This window comes from Toxorhynchites rutilus, chromosome 3 (assembly GCF_029784135.1).
Source record: "Toxorhynchites rutilus septentrionalis strain SRP chromosome 3, ASM2978413v1, whole genome shotgun sequence".
Classification (NCBI taxonomy): domain Eukaryota; kingdom Metazoa; phylum Arthropoda; class Insecta; order Diptera; family Culicidae; genus Toxorhynchites; species Toxorhynchites rutilus.
Genome location: NC_073746.1, coordinates 63731003 through 63751416, shown reverse-complemented (window position 1 = coordinate 63751416; position 20414 = coordinate 63731003). Strand labels below are relative to the sequence as shown.

The following is a 20414-nucleotide window of genomic DNA, read 5'->3' as shown; positions in this document are numbered from 1 at the left end:
AAAAACCCTTCAAACAAGGATCTTGTCGAAACAGTGGGGAAAATAGAATGTAACCATCACCACTCTATTAATTATGCCTACTGATAGGTGCCTGTTGTCGGTAAATGGAGAAAAAATCCCATTGCAAATCGCCTTGTCCACCAGGAAAAAAAGGTTTAATAACGGTAAACCAAAATATACCATGCAAGCTAACGCTTGAATAGTATGCAACAATATTTGCATACTTGCTTGCTGTGATGTGAGGAAATGTGAATGACGAGTAAAATCGAAAAACATACCTAATTTATTCGTTAAATTGTTTTTGTGATTTATTATCTTCACTGTTTGCGTTTTATGCAAAAAAAAAACAAAAGCTGGATAAATTACCTGTCTAAGAGTATCCACTTTAACGTAAATCGAAAAATATATTGCGTAGTATGCGTTTGAAATCTCCGGAACATTTTCGTTACATGCCTCATTTTCAATTTCGTTGAGAGACCCTCCTACATAGATATCTAAGACTTAGTCCTACGTCAAAACTACCAGGTGGCAACGAAAATTATCATGTCAAAGAACCGACCATGTACATTTTGTTTATTGGCCCGAAAAAATTACCTTTGCAAAGTTTCAGCTCAATCGGACATGATTTAGGTGTGCCTCAAAGCTTTGATCATTTTACCCTCCGTAACCCTACACGCAATTTGGTAAATCAGTACTGTAAGTTATTTCCGGATCCGGATTTGCAGAATAATTCAATTGAAGAATGACGATTGTGCAAACACATTACGATAGATGAAGAGAAAAAAAAAGATCTTCCAGATTAAAGCTGATGAGAAGTTCCCAAATCACAAAAACAAACCTGTATACAGCTACCTGAGTTGAAAAGATAGTTTTCCACTGATATACTGTTGAAATACCAAAAGAATCAGTCGATTTAAATTTGGCTAAATGCTTTGTAAACTAACATTCTGTTCTATCTTGTCTTGTGTTCAAATGCATTTTTATAAGAACATTCAATTGAATGCTAAAATGGAATGTTCATGTGAAAAATGCATCTGACGATAACAGTATGGTGTTATTCCGGCATGGAAGCCATTCAAAAGCCTTTCACTGACATATTCAGGAACGTCTCTATGAATGACCAAGCAGTTTTGCAAGATTTATTAACATTTTGCTGCCTCGAACATTGTTTCGCGTTGTTTCATGTTGGATCGATGTATAGATTTTTCGATTTTACCAAAATATTTCGTATTTTCACCAGAACCATTCGAAGCCTTACATGCTCATTTTTTTCGCGAAAAACACTGGTTCATTCCGATTGAACAGTCAAGGTTATTACTTGTGTTGCTATGTGCCTCTCTACACTACCTTCATTTCTTATTCTTAGGCTGAAGGTGGATTTCCTAATTTCAAAGTTTTCCAAAATTTATTCAAGCAAACTGTGAGTCGACCTACCTTCGCATTGAATCGTCCATTGCCCGGAACAAGTATTAATCGGAAGAGATAATGTTATTACTGTTTGAATTAACATTATATTTCTATGTTTGGTGCAATCAATAAATATAATAATCGCCATCAATAAATATGTACCATGTGACACGGAGCGTGTTAGTTCGATCAAACTAGCAAAACTAATTGTTGGTCCATGAAATCTTCGCTGGAAACAAGCAAGGCACGACGAATATGATGTACTAGGTAACAAATCCCAGCTCAATCCTATCAAAATTTCGATGACAATGTTTGTTGTGTAGCAACATCTTTTTATGATAAAAAGGTTATTATTTATAATCTTTAGTCATATAAAATTTTTTAATTTTGGTAAAATTGACACGTTTTAATCGTCTTCAATAGTCCTAGTGCCTTTTGAATTTCTAGAAGCAGTCATTGAACATCATTGATCGAGTCATATTTATTTGTTGCGAAATAAGATCCGACGTTTTCGAAGCAGAATAACATTATGAATGCATTATTTTACAACTTACTTCAAATAAAATACTGTCGAATTTCATGCCAACTCGACTAGCCGTTGGCAGCATCATCTCAGATAGTAGCGAAACGTTGTGGGTGTAAGCGCATGGATCGTTAAAGCAACTTTGCATACTTTAATTCTTTCTTGAATATTTCGACTACTTTTTGAAAATGGCCAAACCTTTTTTCTTGATTTTGACGTAGGACTACGTCTAACCGGAAGATATAGGGGGTGAAATGGAAATCTAGGCACTGAACAAGTAGGAAAAAATGAAAGATTTGGAACGCTTATAACTCGAGCATTTCTCAATAGATCGCAAAGGTTTTTGCATCAATTGATAGGAAATATATCTACGCATCTATCATAACGAATAACAAATCATTTTTCTTGAGGTAAATAATTGAATAATTGTGAAATATCAAGCATTGTCCAAATACACTATGTGCCCATTTTTGATTGGTCCATTTTGTGCTCCTCAAATCGTACCGACAAAAATGGCAACCAGAGCAGAAGCGAAATAGAATGAAGCACGATTGGAAAGGAAAAAGAAAAAAATGAGGGAAACATTGGTCGCAGTCTCACACATGCGTAATTCTCGAGCCAGCCAGTCAGCTTAAAAATCCCCTCTCCGCTGCCGTAACGATCATTCTCATCCGAACCGTACACCACATCGTTTCGCATCACCTCACATCAACAAACCAACACAAGCAGCCATGGTTGGATATGGCAAAGGAGGAAAAGTGAAGGGAAAGGCAAAATCCCGCTCGAACCGTGTTGATCTGGAGTTCCCCGCAAGGGTAGCTAGGCCGAGCGCGTTTGTACCAGTGCACCAGTCCACCTAGCCGGCGTTATATAGTTTCGGCCGCCAAAGTGATCGAGTTAGCTGGCAAAGCTGCTCGCGACGATAAGTCAGTTGCAGCGAGTGGCGAGTGGCAAACGCAATCGCAAAACGGCATCAGGTAGCAGAAGAAAAAAGTTTGTTCTTTATACAAACTGCTTTGGTGGCAAATCTAGAACAAGGCGGCATCGAGGGCGTTCGAAATGGTTTTTTTCAAAACCACGAGTACTAAGTTTTCTAAATTGGAACCATTCCATAAAACAAGGCGCTTTTCAGGGCCATTAAACCTTCCAAAATAGAGTTTAGGAAATAAAGTTCAATGCTTTCTAAAACATTATCCAAAATAATAATAAAACACAAATTGATGTTTTCATAATTTGTTTGCCAGGATTTGATGAGTATGTGAATTTGGCAGTTGTTCTGAGCTTATTGATAGTTGGGGACTTTCCTGATTATTCAATTTTCACCAATTCTTAAATTGTTTCCAGATTGAAAGTACAGTAATCTACAATTAGTTCGACATTTAGCTAATTGGACGGACATGTAATGTGACTTATTTAGTTGGACATTTTTGTAAACATAGAGATCCAAATTATGATCCCACATTGAAAGTCGACACTGTACCACTGTCATCGCAAATGTTCAATTACAAGTTAAAATTACCTCCAATCCGGCACTGAGTGGTGGTAATGCGACGTGCCATTGAATGTAATTTACTGTAAAATATGTCACAAGCTGGATGAGAAGAAATTTTCCAACTGTGAAAGCTGTGGCGAGTGACAACAAATCGCTAAACAGGAAGGTTTAGCCGAACAAGATGGGAATATCGAGTGATAACAAAAACACAACACCAAAGGTTCTTTTCAGAACCATTAACATATTCATAAAGAGTAAACAGTAAACTAATCCATTTTTCAGGTAGATAGGTAGGTATTCACGTAGGTGAAGAAAATAAAACAATATATTTAAAATATATATTTAACAAAAGCTGTCCCCTTTGTATAGTCCTACGTCACTCCGGTTATGTCCCCGACATTACCCACCCGTCTTTTTTTTACAAAAAATTATAACTCAAAAACTATAATACCCACAAAATTTGAGTCAAAGGATGAAATGTAGAAAATTGTGTAAATTTTCAGAAAAAAATACTAAATTTTTTTTGAAAAAAAGTCTGGCTGGAAAAAAATATAAAATTCAAATTCATTTTTCCCAAAAACGTATTTTTTAAAAATTCTCAAAAAATTATATGACTAGCTCTTACAATTTCCAACAAGCCGTCCATACATCGGAAGATGGGCACATTTACAAGGAAAAAATATTTCTAACAACAACTTTTTCATCTTTTCTTTGAAAAAATTACAACTAGTCCTAATTTTGTTCTAAGTCAAGATAGCAATATAGTGTATTAGACAAAGGTTTAGATCTTATGTAAATATGAACTTTCGTCAAAGACGTCAACTTTCTATCTTTTATAGTTGTGGTTCTGAATAGGAAAAAGTAAGCAGAGCAGAGCATGTAAATCACAATAATTTGTACATACAAATGTTACGAATTAAACATCAATAGTAATTTTTCAAAGAAAAACATGAAAAAATTGATGTTCGAAAAACTTTTTCCCTGTAAAAGTGCCCATATTCTGATGTATGGGTAACTTGTTGGAAATTGTACGGGTTATTCATATCTATTTTATCAGAATTTAAAAAAAACAAGTTTTCGAGAAAACTAAATTTTAATTTAAAAAAAAAAATTCAATGATATTTTTTTCAAAAATTTGCTAGATGTGTTTTTAATGAAAACATGAATAATTCCCGACAATTCATTCTTTTATCAACACAAAATCTATCAGACCTACAAATTTTAGTCAAAGAATGTATTGTATGAATTGTAAAATATCAAGTAAATTGTTGAAAAATAAAATTATTGAAAAAAAATATATTTGGAAATTAAAATTTTAAAATTTTTTTGAAAACATTTTTTCTAAAATTTTGAAAAAAAAAAAAGATATGAAGAGTGTAAGCGCTATAATTCGCTATTATTTCTAAAAAGTCGTCCATACATCGAAAGATGGGCACTTTTACAGGGAAAAAGTTTTTCGAGCATCATGTTTTTCAGATCTTTCATTGAAAAATTAATATTAATGTTTAATTCGTAATATTTGTATGTATGACTTATCGCGACTTACATGCTCTGCTTATTTTTTTTCTATCCAGAAACGTGTCAAGAATATGTCGAACGTGAGAATTTACACACAAAAATGTAACGTGTAAAACATTATTTTTTTCGAGGGTCTTCATACCAAAATGGCCTATATTTCAGAATCTATAGAAAGTTGACGTTTCTGACGAAAGTTCATATTTTAATGAGATCTGAAAGTTTGTCTTATACGCTATATTGCTATCTTGACTTTAAACAAAATTAGGATTAGTTGTAATTTTTCCAAAGAAAAGATGAAAAAGTTATTAGAATTTAAAAAAAATACTTTTTGAGAAAAATGAATTTTAATTTTTAAAATATTTTTTTTGCGGCGAAATTTTTTCAATAAAATTTTAGTTTTTTTTATGAAAATTTGTACAATTTCCTACATTTCATTCTTTGACTTTAATTTTGTGGCATTATAGTTTTTGAGTTATAATTTTTTGCAAAAAAACAAGGAAAAAAAAATTTGGCGTGCAAAATTCACTTATTCTTTTTTTGAATATTTCTAGTATGCAAAATTGCTTAAAAGCCCCACGTGTTTACACCCACAACGTTTCGTTGCTATCTGGTATGTTGTTGCCAACTCCTAAGACGAGTTGGCATGAAATTCGTCTACTGTAGTTTCAAAAAAAAATATACTTATTAATTATCTATACATGAGAACTTCGCACATTGTACTCGAAGAATATTTTTCTGACTAGCATGGTATTATTATTTAACGTAGTACTAAATGACAATAAAAATTCGAGATTGAAACAGAAACAGAAGCATTTTTTACACTGCTATTATGTGGGATTTCATAAAATTCTCTTCATTTGTTTCACTCTTCTCCGCATTTGGCATCGTCATGTCGTTCATTGATCGTTATTTATGTTCTTACCATTATCGACTCACTTAATTTTAATCCGTTTCGAAATGTCTCAGTCTGTGGTTTGTTGAACTAGACACGTTACAATTTTCACGGACTTAAAAGCGTAACATTTGGGGGTGCAATCCTTCGAAATAATGGAAATTCACAGTGTTTCCGAATTAAATTCACTGATGTCATTGAATCAAAAATGTGACTGACACGCATACAAAACCGGGTTCACTACTGAAGCTCTGTGCACACTTTACGCATATCACGAGGTTGATGGAAGTCAAACATACCGATGTACAATGGAAAATAAATACCTTCTTCTGGTAGTGACCATCGCACGAAATTGTAAAGATTCCGCTGTCGGATGCTGCTCAAATGAGGAAGTCTCAATTAAACCCACTTCAGTCGTTTGATCGTGAAATAATTGAATTTCCTGATAGGGTTTATGCACCGATAGTGTTATTGGCGACAGCGACAGAAATAAAGAAAGATATGTTTTTGAATTTCCAAAAAAAAAAAGAACCAGTGAAATGACTCCAACTGAAATTGAAACCCCCGGTCAGGCACGGAAGCCCTGGCAAACTAACCTGCGTAAACAGTTTATTATATCCGGCACTCTGGAACGACGGGTATCCGAGACCGAGGCTCATACGCGATTCACGATGCCCCCCGGACACGGATGGGGCATCTGACGAGGCACGTTGAACCATGGGCCGTTCAGGCCGCCAGAATTCTTCTAAAGCGGATATTTTGCGGTGGAAGCTGCAATCCAACTGTCCACCAGATGGTAATTTCCTTTGTCCTTTTGTTTAGTACTATTTTTGCCGACTTTTCAAACTGAGACTGGGGTTACGGGTGTAATTCTTCCGTTAGCTCAGCCTCACTAGTTTTTGTTCGCTCCAGTTCACTGTCTCTGCCGCAGGATCACCTACTGGCCTGCTCGGCTGGGAGATGAGAAGTCTTTGAACCGGAAATGACTTTAACGTCGCACTGAACAGCACACAACATTCGATGCTGTGGGGTAAATCACGTACACACATACACGCACCCTTTCTTCTGCTTCTCTCTACTACTCGGTTTTCCACGCATTGATTTTCCGCATCTTGCTTCTCGCTTATGCTTTGGGGTTTTCACTTACACAGATCGTGTTGTTGTTTTTGTGATTATTTCACTCGCACTGATCTCCTCGTGACTATTTTGTATTGAGGCACAGATTATCGACGAAAAGCTTGAGATGAAGCTAAAACACTATTATTATAATTGATTAGCGTCGAGGCATGGACTTTCCATTTGTTTTCAGCACGTAGCAAAACCTCCCTCGGAGGAAAGCATTCAAGGTCTAACACAATTACACATTACACCACGGCCTCGTTCCAGCAGATTGAAATGACCAACAGGGAAATGTAATTATTATTTTTTAATTACCACGGCATAATCGAATAAGGTTTGCCCTTCCTGCCTCTGCTATTTACTACTGCTGCCGTCACACTAGAGATGGAAATGATTCCATCTGCCAATTCCTCATACACCCGATTCGATTGGCATCACATCACCTCACATTACGGGCCCCATTGATGCCACTGTACATGGTCACTCTTGGAACACCCCTTCGCCACATACTCGAAGTCCGCAAGTAGGGAAGAAAAATTTCGATTTTCACGCCAACAACGATTTGCTTTCACTTCGCACTTATTTAGCAAAATTGGGAAAGCCAGCCCACTCGGTCCCCGGAAACGATCGGAAAACGTTTTTCGTAGCCCGTGGAAAATTCACTTCCATTCGCGGAAAAAAGCACCACATCTAGCCATTCGAAACTGGGAGGAAAAAGACTTAAAATAGGAACATCGAAAAAAAACCTTGCACTGGTGACGACGACTAACGAGCTATGAGTCCTTCCACGGTGCCTTCCTACTACTACTGTGCTGTTGGATACTACACATATTCCTCTGGCGCTGGCTTTCGCTGCTGCTGCGGTCGATTTTCGCATCCAATCCGCACTCGTTCCGTCCCGCTTGCTCGCACGAATTTTCCCCAGAAGCACGCGGCCCAATAAACAGACAGCTAGTCTGTGGGCTTGTGGAAATGTGAGTGTGAGCCGATGACGACGGCGAGTCCAGCGAAAATCGGCTCCACCAATACAATGGGGGGGAATTTTCCAGCATGATACCAACACTTTTGCGTTTGGTTTGGGTTTACACGTTGGATGAAAGCATCCGGACGGCGCAATCATCGTATCCTCAATATCAGTAACTTTCTGATTTTTCGATATAACTTGAAAAATATTCATTGCAACCAGTGTTGAAAAAAATCATCTATGCTAAGCTAAAATGCATAGATTTTCGGGCTAGGTTGCATCAAAAACCTATATATTCCAAACAGAAATCAAATTGACAGACCAGACAACCAGTGAATATGAGCAAATGAACTTTTGTTCTTCAATTTTGAAGTTTTGAAGTTTATTTATCCACATAGTGTCATTTTCATCTTGATTATTCAAGATGCCAGAATTGATTTTCATTTTAGCCAAATGAATATCAGCTGATGTTTACTTTTAACATGAGGCAGCTGTGTGTGGTTGATTTTTTTAATACCGTTGTAACCGTCTCGCTAAACAAAATCATGCGATATCTTGCAAAGTTCATTTCATCGAACTCTGGCGTTTTTGTTCACTAAATGGTCCAGCATGACTAATTTTTTTATTTTTAAATTTTTGACTCAAAATCAATGCCAGAACGAATATCGTTTCGAATGTGAAGAATATCAATTTGTTGCTTTTGATATTCAAAGTATAAATAACAGCTATGTTATGAACCCCACTCAATGCCGAAATGAACAATGAACAAAATGAACTCGTTGGTTATCGTCGTCAATATAATGAGGGAAGTGTGTTTCAAGCTGAAAAGAAGTCATTTACACTGAAATAAAATCACATTCGTTACTCGTGAATATTTTTTGATATTCTAAGACACTGATTGCAACCATCCAAACCATTCGTGGAATGGTTCTTCATTCGGTGTGATTTAGGGAAGTAAGAAGCAATTTTTGACGTAGAACTACATCTTTCAGGATGAAATAAATATGAAATAAAGTTAATGTTAATAACTATTTTCACTGTGAACGAATTCTCATGATTTTCAAACCAATAGAATCGGAAATTCTCTATGATTTGTTTGATATGCTATACATTACAATTTGCTAATCTCTAAATGATTTAAATTCATGAAAATATTTGTTCTGACGATTTGTGTGCTAACCCTACCCGTATTACGAATGCTTAGAACTCGAACATTTCTTAACAGATCGGAAAGCTGTTTGCATCGAGTGATAGGAAATGTTTCTGCGCGTCTATCACAATTAATAAAATGTTATTTTTCATTAGATGAATAAATGAATAACTGTAAAATGTCAAGTTTTGTTTGGCCCGATTTACGGTTTCCCCAACACAGACTTCTAAATCAATGTACCTGTGGAAATCCGCTTTGTAAATATACATGCAAGTCGGGGGTATTTTTGTTCCCACCGAGCTGTGTTTCCCTAACACGGACTTCAAAATCAATGTGCCTGGGGGAATCCGCTTTGAATATACACGCAGGTCGGGGGTAATTTTTGGTGTTGAATACTTTTGTATTCGCTTTGTACTGAGAAGTCTGGGAAAATCATCATTTCAAATACTAGAGGTGAATGAACTTTCGCGGTTCGAGAAATACGTAAACATGAGACGTGCAATAATTTCAGAGGGAAATGTAAAATACAACGATCGTTTGGCAATTTCCCGTTCAAATATTTTGGTAGTCCTAGGCATCATATCAAACGTAAAAGGACGTTCATCAAATTTATTTGCAACGAAGAAAATAATCTATTACAAAAATTTCGATGCATTCTGAAATAATATTCGAAGTGGTAAACAAGTGGATTCCATAATATAATTTCGTAGTTCTACGTTGAAAATATGTGGTCGTGTCCTAGATACAACCCCTTACAATTTTTGCTACTCGATGGAGGCTTATGCAAAAATTATGAATCTGATTTTTCTTTCACGTCAACTCAAAGTTTTTATAAATCAATGCAACAATGCACCTTCGATTACGCGAATTGTTTGGAATAGATAAATAATAAACGAAAAAAAGTAAGTATTATACAAGTGAGAATCGGAGAGCTTTCCTATGTAAGCTATCCGTATTCAACTCGACATTTGCAACCCATCTTGGAGGAGGTATCTGTTGTTCAATTATTGAGCAGGCACCTTCTCAAAAATGTTAAAGTTTCAATAAGCAATATTTCTATACTGCCTATTATTATTTTGCTGGCTGGCTCATTTTCCAGACACAATCTTTGTTAACTTTGGTTGAACTCTTTCGGAGATTCTAGCTCGTAGCAATCATGTCGAGGAAAAGCAGTTTGCTAACTGTGAATAATTAAGCTTGAAATACTATTTTCAATGGCATGATAAAATATCGAGAAATCTGTCCTGTGAAATTCGACAGTTGTATTGATCACATGAACAGCGAACAAAAACAGCAAATGTAGTAGGGGAAATGGTGGGAAATTGGACCCCCTAAGCAAATCGCCTAATATTTCCAAACCAATACGGTCTAAATAAAAAATGTCACATTGTACACTGAGCTACACTTGTTTTCTCTCAATCAATAATGTTCAATCATTATATCGAGCTTCAAATTACAAAATATATCATAAAATAAAAGAGATGATTTTTTGACATTAAAATTTGATGTGGTGTGATTTCCAGTGTGTGTTTCATCGAAAAAAACATACTTATGTTTACATAAAGTAATTCACGATAATATTACAATCAGTAACAGTGTTCGATATCAAGTGTCTTGGCCAGATTCCATACCAGAAGAAATACATTGAGACCATTTCGAATTATGTATGGATCTTTTCACTGTTGTTCGAGCATTTTCAAACACTTTCGATGCTTGGTCAAAGAAAATCCGTCCTTGATGGTCTGCGTTGCTCTTTCAAGCTCCTTCTTCTTCCAACGCTGTCTGCCCATCCTTTCTATTGTAATTCAGCGGCAGTCAATTAGACCAAAGAAAAACCTCATTGCCACAAAAACCTGTATTGTCTGATCAGTATATCTGAAAAATTGAAGAGTGCTTCCATATCATTCGAAATAAGTAGTAAGGACTACATTCGAGTCACGGAGTATGGTTGGGAATTCCAGGCACTTGTTCTGTTCCGGGTTCTGTATGAAGAACTAGGGTTCTGAAGACAGTATTACATGTTACGTTTGAACCAAGAAGCCGTAAACCATCAATGCCGTGGAATAAAATATGTGGACAAATAAAAAAATTCTATGAAAATATCGTAATACTTCTCTGTAATTCAGTTATATTCGTTCCTTCAAAAGAAATTACTTTTAAGTATTTTAAACGTTATAACACCTGCTTTACATTAGTGTAGAATCAGGTGATTAATCGAATATATTGCGGTGATGCTCTTCAGAACCTTGCGGGGTGGGATCGACTGCCGAAGCAGTTCTAGTCGAAGCGAAGCTACTGAGAGTAGAGTCGGTCTTCATTTTTCGCCTTCGAAGATTTCGGGCCTTGCTCAGTAATGTGGTTTAGTTTAGGAAAATTATTAAAAATAAGTGTGAATCAGATGACTCCAAAAAATAAGGAGACTAATTGAAAAATACCCAAACTTAATTGACACAGTGTATGTCTGTAGTCAAATGCCTAATCTTAATCTAAATACTGTAAGGAAGGAAAACCCTAACAATAATTGTAAAGTCTGCAAAAGTTTGAGCCCACACACGTTGACAAAACTTAGAGAGATCTGTATATATTAATGGAGTGATGTCTGTCTGTCTTTCTGTCTGTCTGATTCTTATGAACTCGGAAACTACTGAACCGATCGACATGAAAATTTGTATGTAGGGGTTTTTGGGTCGGAGAAGGTTCTTATGGTAGTTCAAGACCCTCTCTAAGGGGGACTGCCATACATACGAAACACAAATTACTGCATTACTCGAGAATTAATGAAGCATATGAAACCAAATTTGGCATGTGTAGGTTTTAGGGAGCACGAAACGTTTCTATGGTAGATAGACACTCCTCCCTTCTCTCTGAAGGGGAGGGGGGCTGCCATAAAAATGAAACATAAAATTCTGAATAACTCGTGGAATAACCAAGCAGATGGAACCAAATTTGGCATATGGAGGTTTTAGGGAGTAATAAATGTTTTTATGGTGGTTTGACACTCCTTTCTCCTCTCTAGAGAGGAGGGGGAGAGTGCTGATCAACTCGAGAACTAATCAAACAAATGGGATTAAACTTAGCATATAGAGGTTTCAGGGATCGATAATCGTTTCTATCGACACTCCTCCCTCCTCTCTAAGGGGGGGAGGTCAACACACAAATGAAACACAAACTTCTGCATAACTCGAAAACTAATCAATCAAATGGAGCTAAATTTGACATGTGAAGGTTTTTGAATGTGAGAAATGTTTCTATGATGACACCCCTCCCTCCCTTGAAATGGAGAGGGGGTCCCGTAAAAATAATACACATATTTTAACCAAACATATTCCAACCAAACATGACAATTGAAATTTTTTTTTTGAATGTGATAAAACGCACTCCTCTTCTTCTATCTATATAATTAAAAATGGATCACCGAATGTGTTGATAGGAGCAAAACTCGAGAAAGGAACTGTCCGATTTAGGGCTGTCTTTATTCTATCATATTTTCTGTATCAAATATCTATTCCATGTAACGGAGAAACATGTTATTTGCAAGTGGTTGAAAAATCTTGAACGAGAATTGTGTCTGAAAATAAAAAGAAATAATCTGATATTATAATGACGAGTTTTGATATAAGTACTAGGAATATTAGAGTAAAAGGCAATTTTAAAGGGTAGATTAGAAAATCAATCACTAAACAGTTCTGCGATTGGACCTATGAACATGCGCTTAGTAAAAAAACGTGAATGTGATGACGAAAAATAAATTTCGGGCGGGACGAAGTTTACCGGGTCAGCTAGTGTAAGATAAAACATAAGCAAAAGAATTTTTCATCGAATAGAATAAACCTCTTAGAATGGTTTTATGAAGAAATCGGTGTGAAGCCGGATAAAGCACAACCGGAATACTTGTAAATTCAGGTTCTCAAAGAGTTTGCTACCTTCCTGGTTATCCTGAGTATTGCCAGTTTCTTTTGAAAAATAGGCAAAGGCAAATTTTCAAGCGAAAGTCCGGAATTATTTATTTTGCATTCGTGCATATCCTTGGAATGCAATTTTGGATAACTTGTTCAAGGTAGACTATATGAAAAATGTAATCAATCTGAATAACGGTTTATGTTTATTAGAGTGTCAATGGATGTATGGGAAAAAAGTGACCTTCGCAAAATATCAGCTCAATCGAACTTCATTTACTAGTGTCGCACAGTCGTCAAAGTTTGATTTTTTTGAAAACCGAAAAATCACCCAATCGGGGTTTCCATAAAAAAAAATTTTTCAAGCCAAATGACTTAGAATTGCATGAAACGTTGAAATGTACCGTTATATAATTTTTTCATGCGATTTCAAGACATTTGGCATCAACAATTTTATTTTTGAAAACCATGATTTCCTTTACTCCTGTCTTGAGCGATTTTTCGATTTTCAGCAAACTTAAATTTTGAGATCTTTGACAATAGTAAATGAAATCCGAATGAGCCAATGTTTTGCTTTGTCAGTGCCAAAGTTCTAAGCATTGAAATATACTGTTGATTGCTCGTTGTTTAGAACACTGAAACTGAAATACTGAACTTGTTGCATATCTAAGTAATTTTTTCAGTATGTCTTAGCAAAATTACATCTCCAATGCAGAACTAAACATCTCAGAAGACGCAGAATGGCAACAGAAAATCCGAACCTAATCTATTGTGTGGTGGCGGCGCAGGCGGAAGCAAAAGCATCGAAACAAATTTTCACCTTTAATTTTCCAACCTTACGTCACTTTTAATACTGAAACAATAATTGAATTCACGAAAATAGAGAATAGATATATTAAAAAAAATCACATATAAGGTAAAGGATTTTGGATTGTCCAGTCGAAAATATGACCATGGTTTGCTCACTTTTTTGAATGCTCTAATTCAGCGCTCATGTGTCGAATAAGGTATTCGAATGTTTCAAAACAGATAAATAAAATTGTCTTTTTCATGATTTGCAGTAGTTTTATAGTATATTTTTACGGAATCACATGTTTTAAAGGATTACAAAATACACCTTCTATTTGTGTCAATGCGCCCCTCATTCGAGCTAACTCTTAATCGATCACCAGATGATTATTTGGACGCATTCAGACCTTTTCTGGATTATAACACTTACAAATATTGTAAACATCATGCTTGAACACCATTTGTATCAGATTCACATAGCTAAACCATTAAATTAACGCATTTTCATGAACTCAATTCTGATCATGAGTTGTCCAATTTAATAATGTTATTTTGTCCACATGATTTCTATGGCAACCGCTTGGTGCGCTGGAGTTTGGTTATTGTGTGCTTCGCGGATAGCAGAAATAAAGTTTCTCTGTGTTGAGCGTGTTGAGGTGAACACTCTTAAAATGCCCAAGAAAAGGCAATATTCTGAAGAAAGCCTAAATTATGAATGGATCAATATGATGACAATAAACTCAAGCAATGATAAATGCAACCATTTTTCTACTTGAGAATTCGAATGTTTTCATTCAAAAATGGTGATTTCTTAAACCGGACAAACCATGATCATTTTTTGGATAAACCATAATCAGAGGTGGTCAAACCATGATCATAATTCCTCTTTAAGGAAAATCGTTAAAAAACATAAAAAATTGAATAATTTAAACACCTTATGGTAGTATTAACAACTAGGGACTTGGGGCTTTTCAACAAACCCAAACTCGTATCGATTATGTGTGATTTTCATGAAGAAAAATTGATTTGCATTTCCTAGTTGCGCAAAAACGCCCCAAATCGGACAAACCAAGCTCATTTGCCCTAATCACGTTATTCACGATTTATAAGTCATCCAGCTAGCGATCGGACGGCAGCGAGGTTTTCCAAATGGTATTTCTCAAGGCCAAGTTGTTTAGTTTTTCAAATTGGTCTAGAAGCGAATGAACTGAGAAAATAACGCCTCTAAAATTAAAAACATCATTATTACACTAATGAGTCCAAACATACTCCTGAATTCATAGAAGCTTCTTCAGCCAAAAATAAATATAAAATAGGTTCCTGGAATGTATCGAAATTTCTAAAACAACTCTTTGATCGAAAGCTTTGTGAGCCTGAAAAGGACCGATGGGTTTGCGTTGTTTTGTAGACGCAGCTGAAGACGATTGATTCATGATTCATTCTTGCTCTCGCGAGAACAATACACGCACTCAAAGCAATACACGTAACGCACTCAGTATGCATTGCGATATTGACGAATTTACGTTGGATTTACAACCAGATGGCGCAGCGAGTAAGATGAGGATGTTTTGTTTTTTTGGTATGAAATTCGTTCAAATTTTCTAGACAAATCAGAATTTATCTTCAAATTTCCCGGTTTCATGTATTCTTTCCACGCTGAAAAGGTTAGAAAATCATCATTTTACAATGTGCTATGTATATTACGAGGAATGGCTTGTTATAAGTATTGTAACTTTAATTTTTTTCAACTAAGTAAACGATGAATAGGGTGTTTTGCGCTAAAAATACTGCAAATCCTTCCCGTATCGACCCCTACATAATCAATGATATCAGCCAATTTGATATGATATCGATTTCATCGCAATTATCCATAGTATCAATAACCGGTATGCATTATCAAACTTAAAATTTTCGAAGATTATCTATGACTTTGGTCAAATCGCTTGTTGAAACCATCGTAAATATACAAAATTCCAACTTGAAGGATTTACGAAACGTGTCATTTAATATTTCAACTCGTAACTTTGCAGGAGGCAGTTTGGTTATTCAAAAGGCCTGGTTTAGATAGCTCACCATCAACACGAATGAACAGTCGGAAGTGAAACGAAGTACGTCAAAATCATTTGCTGCTGTTTTTTGCAAAAAAAAAAAAAAAAAAAAATGATAATTGGGTAATTTGGCATCAAATCATAAAATCCGGAAGGTCATAGCATGGTTTCATGAATAGAGGCTGCAGATTCTGGGCTGGTCAGCTTGTTTACCAGATCAAAACTCTATCAAAAACTTATGAGGAGTGATTGTACGAATAGTAGATGCAGCTTACAAGCAGTATGAGTGATTTGAAGAGCTTAACCGAGAAGTATTCTCTGCGTAGAACAAGATACACACTACAACGTGGCGCACCACTCCGAATTGGTTATTTGAACTGATTGAGAACTAAAGATGACCTACCTTGAAACTTATTGTAATTCATGTGAAATTGGCGTTAATTTTATAAAGGAGTGAGAGTTCTTACATCTGGTTCTATAGTCATGAAACTTTAGGATTATAGTTTTTTGAATGTTTCGCGCCTGAACACAACAATAAAGTTGAAATGGCCAGTCTTATAAATGAAGATAAAGGGTGTGTCACATCAAATTGCATCACGGAAAAAACTCTGTAGAAATTTAATTTTTAGGAATTATATCTTCAGCTTTCGCTTATAATCAGATAAGAGTGTATAGATCACGTTGGCCATGCTTCACTGTTAATTTTTCGAAAATTTGGAAAAATGTCGTCGAACGAAAAAGAGCGTCGTGAATTAATCCTGTGCACTCATTTCGAGAATCCGGAGTTGTCACATCGGGACATCGGTAAGATGCTGGGAATCGTCCAATCCACGGTCAGCAGAGTACTAAAACGATACTTCGAGAACCTAACCATTGACCGGAAGGTGAAAAACGGCAAAAATGGATGCTCCATCAGTGAAAAAGATCACAAGCGCGTAGTTAAGCAGTTTAGACGTGATCCGAGAAGTTCGGTCCGGGATGTCGCCAATAAGCTGAATTTGTCAAGTTCATTCGTCCAGCGGACCAAGCAGCGGGAGGGCCTGCGTACATACAAGGTTCAGAAAGCTCCTAACCGCGACGAAAGGCAAAACATGGTGGGGAAGACGCGAGCCCGGAAGCTGTACCCCGAAATGCTGACGAAGCCGCATTGCCTGGTAATGGACGACGAAACCTACGTCAAAGCGGACTTTCGTCAGCTGCCGGGCCTGTTGTTCTTCTCCGCAGAGGACAAATTCAGCGTTCCGGAGGAGATTCGCATGCAGAAACTATCCAAGTTTGCCAAAAAGTACATGGTGTGGCAAGCGATCTGCTCTTGCGGAAAGCGGAGCGCCCCCTTCGTGATGACCGGCACGGTAAACGGGCAGGTTTACCTTAAGGAGTGCCTACAGAAGCGCTTACTACCACTATTGAAGCAGCACGAGGGCCCGACCATCTTCTGGCCGGATCTCGCTTCGTGCCACTATTCAAAGGACGTGTTGGAGTGGTACGAAGCCAACGGGGTCACCTTCGTGCCAAAGGAAATGAACCCGCCCAACGCGCCGGAGCTTCGCCCAATAGAGAAATATTGGGCAATTATGAAGCAGACCCTCCGGAAGAACCCAAAAGTTGTCAAATCGGAGGCGGACTTCAAGAGAAAATGGATTTCTGTTCAAAAAAACTACAACCTGATGTTGTACAGAACCTTATGGACGGGGTAAAGAGGAAGGTGCGAGCATACGGGCTTGGGCTCGAAGTATGAATAAAAAGAAAATGCCAAAAGTTGTTTAATAGTTTTTATTTCACTGTCTAAAATTTTCAAAAGGATCGGTCTACTGGGCGAATTTCTACAGTGTTTTTTCCGTGATGCAATTTGATGTGACACACCCTTTAGTTATTGTATTCTACACTATATACTTCAATTCAACCGACCTCTTACATATCTCTTGAAACTCAGAAAAAATGAGTGGTTCTGTAGTTGTGAAACGCAGTGTAGAAGGAGATGACATTATAAAAAATCTAGTTGGGCCGTACTTATGACATAGAACTACGTCTTTCATTAAGGGTGCCAAATCAGAAAAATCGTCACGTTTTTATGAGATAAAGTTAACGTTAATAACTATTTTTGTAGCGAACTGATTTACATTCTCTAAGATTTGTTTGTTGTGCTCCCGTGGCCGAGTGGTTAGCGTCATAACTAACATGCCGGGTGTTCGGGTTCGATTCCCGTTCTGGTCGGGGGAATTTTTCGTCAAAGAAATTTCCTCCGACTTGCACTGTGATCACGCGTATTCTAGAGCTTGCCACTCAGAATGCATTCAAGGCGTGTTATTTGGCATAGAAATCTCAACTAAGTACTAATAAAAATGACGCAAGTAATACTACGTTGAGACGGCGAAGTTCCTCTAGGAACGTTAGTGCCATTGAAGAAGAAGAAGAAGATTTGTTTGATATGCTATACATTACAATCCCATAGTCTGTATATGGTTTAAATTGATGAAAATTGGAAGCATTCCCATTTCCTCATATATTTGTTCTGTCCATTTGTGTGCTTTCCCAAACAGAGCTGTCAATAACGAGCAACTTATCAACGAGCAACGAAGGGGAAATCTTAAGATGTAAAGTCTCCGTGAACAAAGGAAAACAATAACAACGAAGGGGAATATTTGACCTCACTATATTATCCCTCACTTGGCAGTTCTACATTTTTTTAATTGTTACTTTATGGTTTTTCATTAATTACTCTAATAAGTTTTTATTTGTGTTCTAGGTAATCCTAAATTTCTTCTTTTTTTAAATTAATTTCAACAGTTTTTTTTTTAAATAGGTAAATACCATTCAATTATTGGATTGACAGATATTATTTGATATGATCGTCGTCGTCGTCGTCGTCTACAGTTATTTCTGGAATCAATATAAAAAATCCGCAAAATAGTTGCGTGCGATCGTAAAATAAAGTCGGGCGAAATAACATAGATATCAGAAGACAGTGTGGTAGTCATTTTGCGTGACCGTTTTTCCAGAAAAACTCTGATCGCGCTTGATTCATATCTGTTCCCGGAAAGCATTTTCAACAAACCTATTCCGAAACATGTTTTCCACACTGTAAATCTGTTTTTCAACGCTCTAACCCCATCATCAGTTTTCGTTTCGCACACAAGCATTATGATTTTCTCTCGTCCATGCCCAAGTGGGCAAAGATGTTCCATATCCTGGAGAACCAACGCACATCGACGCGCACCACGGTTTCAACAAACAGACATATCCATTCGGAACGGTACGCAGCCAAATTTTGGTTACGCATGGGAACCGTCCGACGAAACTTGACGTATGATAATGATACGAAAGTAAAATTTTCCCTTCGGTGAATATACCCATCGGGGGATACTAAACACTGTTAGGTAGAGAAAGCAGCAGCAGCAGTGGGCAGTGCAATGGTTGGGGAAACATACCGACGCTCCCACAGACCGGAGGCGACATAAATGCGTTTTTCTCTCTCACGGAAACCACTATCCTGAATAGATGTTGTTATCTGAAGCAGGTAGGCAGGCACAAGGATTTGCTCCGGGATGCTTTCAGCTCCCGGATTGTGTGTGTGTTCGTGTGACTAATCTCACAGTCTGGATGTTGTTTTTCTGACCCCGTTTCTGCCGCTACTGTTCGGAGGTTTGCTTCCTCGCAAACGGCATTTCTTCTGTAAACAATGAAACTATTTTTAGAGTGGGAAATTCGACACTTGATTGGCTGGTGACCACGATTGGAAGGGAAATGAAATTAATTTCACTCGGAAGATATATTTTCAGCGGACGATTGAAACGTTGTTTCACAGCATAAAATACAATGTTTCACATTGGGTCACAATCATTCCCAACATGCATTTTTCCATCCGTTTCGACAATATGTTGAGCACAGAATAACTTTTTCACAATCACAGATTCAACATGGTTCTTACTTCATAAAACACGTTTCAATTTGGAAGACGAGAAAGTGTTCGAAATTTGTAATTCTTTTTTCTCGCCCACTACTGCTGGAAATGGGCAACATCCGTAGTTGTGGTTAGTAGGGAAAGAAAACTTGCTCTCTGTTCCTGTCAGTCCCGATGGAGTGCAGAGTCTTACTTTGTCTAAACTTTAAACACCCAAAATATGGTACTACCGATCGAGAACAAAAATGCACCTTCACTATTAATTTTCTACCCGCAAACTGTTGGTGTGCACTAGAGCGCCGATGAACGGACAATGTCGAACGAAAATGGGTGAAATCTTGCAAATCTCTGTTGCGAAGCACTCGAAACGCACTTTTCCGCACTCTCGGATTTTCCTGTCTGCGAACAGCACAGTCTGGATGCCGAAAAGTGGCGTTAGTAGCCAAGTGTCGTTGTATGTGTAAGTGAATGCGTACTCATAGTTCCGTTTCGTGCTAGTCGCCAACGTTTCTGTAGGTCGGAAAATAAGAGGCTCTTCAGCTGTGTTAGTACGAAAAAATAGTAAACACACGTCACTCCGCGGCCCACTCCATTGATTTTTGTTCTGTGCTCAAGACTGGGTGACATCATCACTGCAACAGTGTTTGTATGCTACGATGGTCAGACCTCTCTGCACAACATTGGTGCTGACTGGCTGGCAAACTCTCTGTTGCAT

At 37.2% G+C, this 20414-nt stretch overlaps 1 protein-coding gene across 16 annotated transcripts in view; it reads right to left on the bottom strand.

Moving 5' to 3' along the window:
- LOC129774637 (voltage-dependent L-type calcium channel subunit beta-1) overlaps nucleotides 1–20414 on the bottom strand; it is a 422247-nt gene that overhangs the window by 68405 nt on the left and 333428 nt on the right. Inside the window, exons 1-2 of one of the 16 annotated variants that reach the window (XM_055778440.1) lie at nucleotides 19930–19944; nucleotides 6429–7081 (exon numbers count right to left, since the gene is read on the bottom strand). The exons of 14 other annotated variants lie outside the window; for them this stretch is intronic. In XM_055778440.1, the coding sequence (XP_055634415.1) occupies nucleotides 6429–6551 (123 nt within the window). In that variant the 5' untranslated portion in view covers nucleotides 6552–7081; nucleotides 19930–19944. Of the gene's footprint in view, nucleotides 1–6428; nucleotides 7769–19929; nucleotides 19945–20414 lie in introns of those variants that run through there. One more of the 16 variants, XM_055778445.1, reaches the window with a different exon arrangement.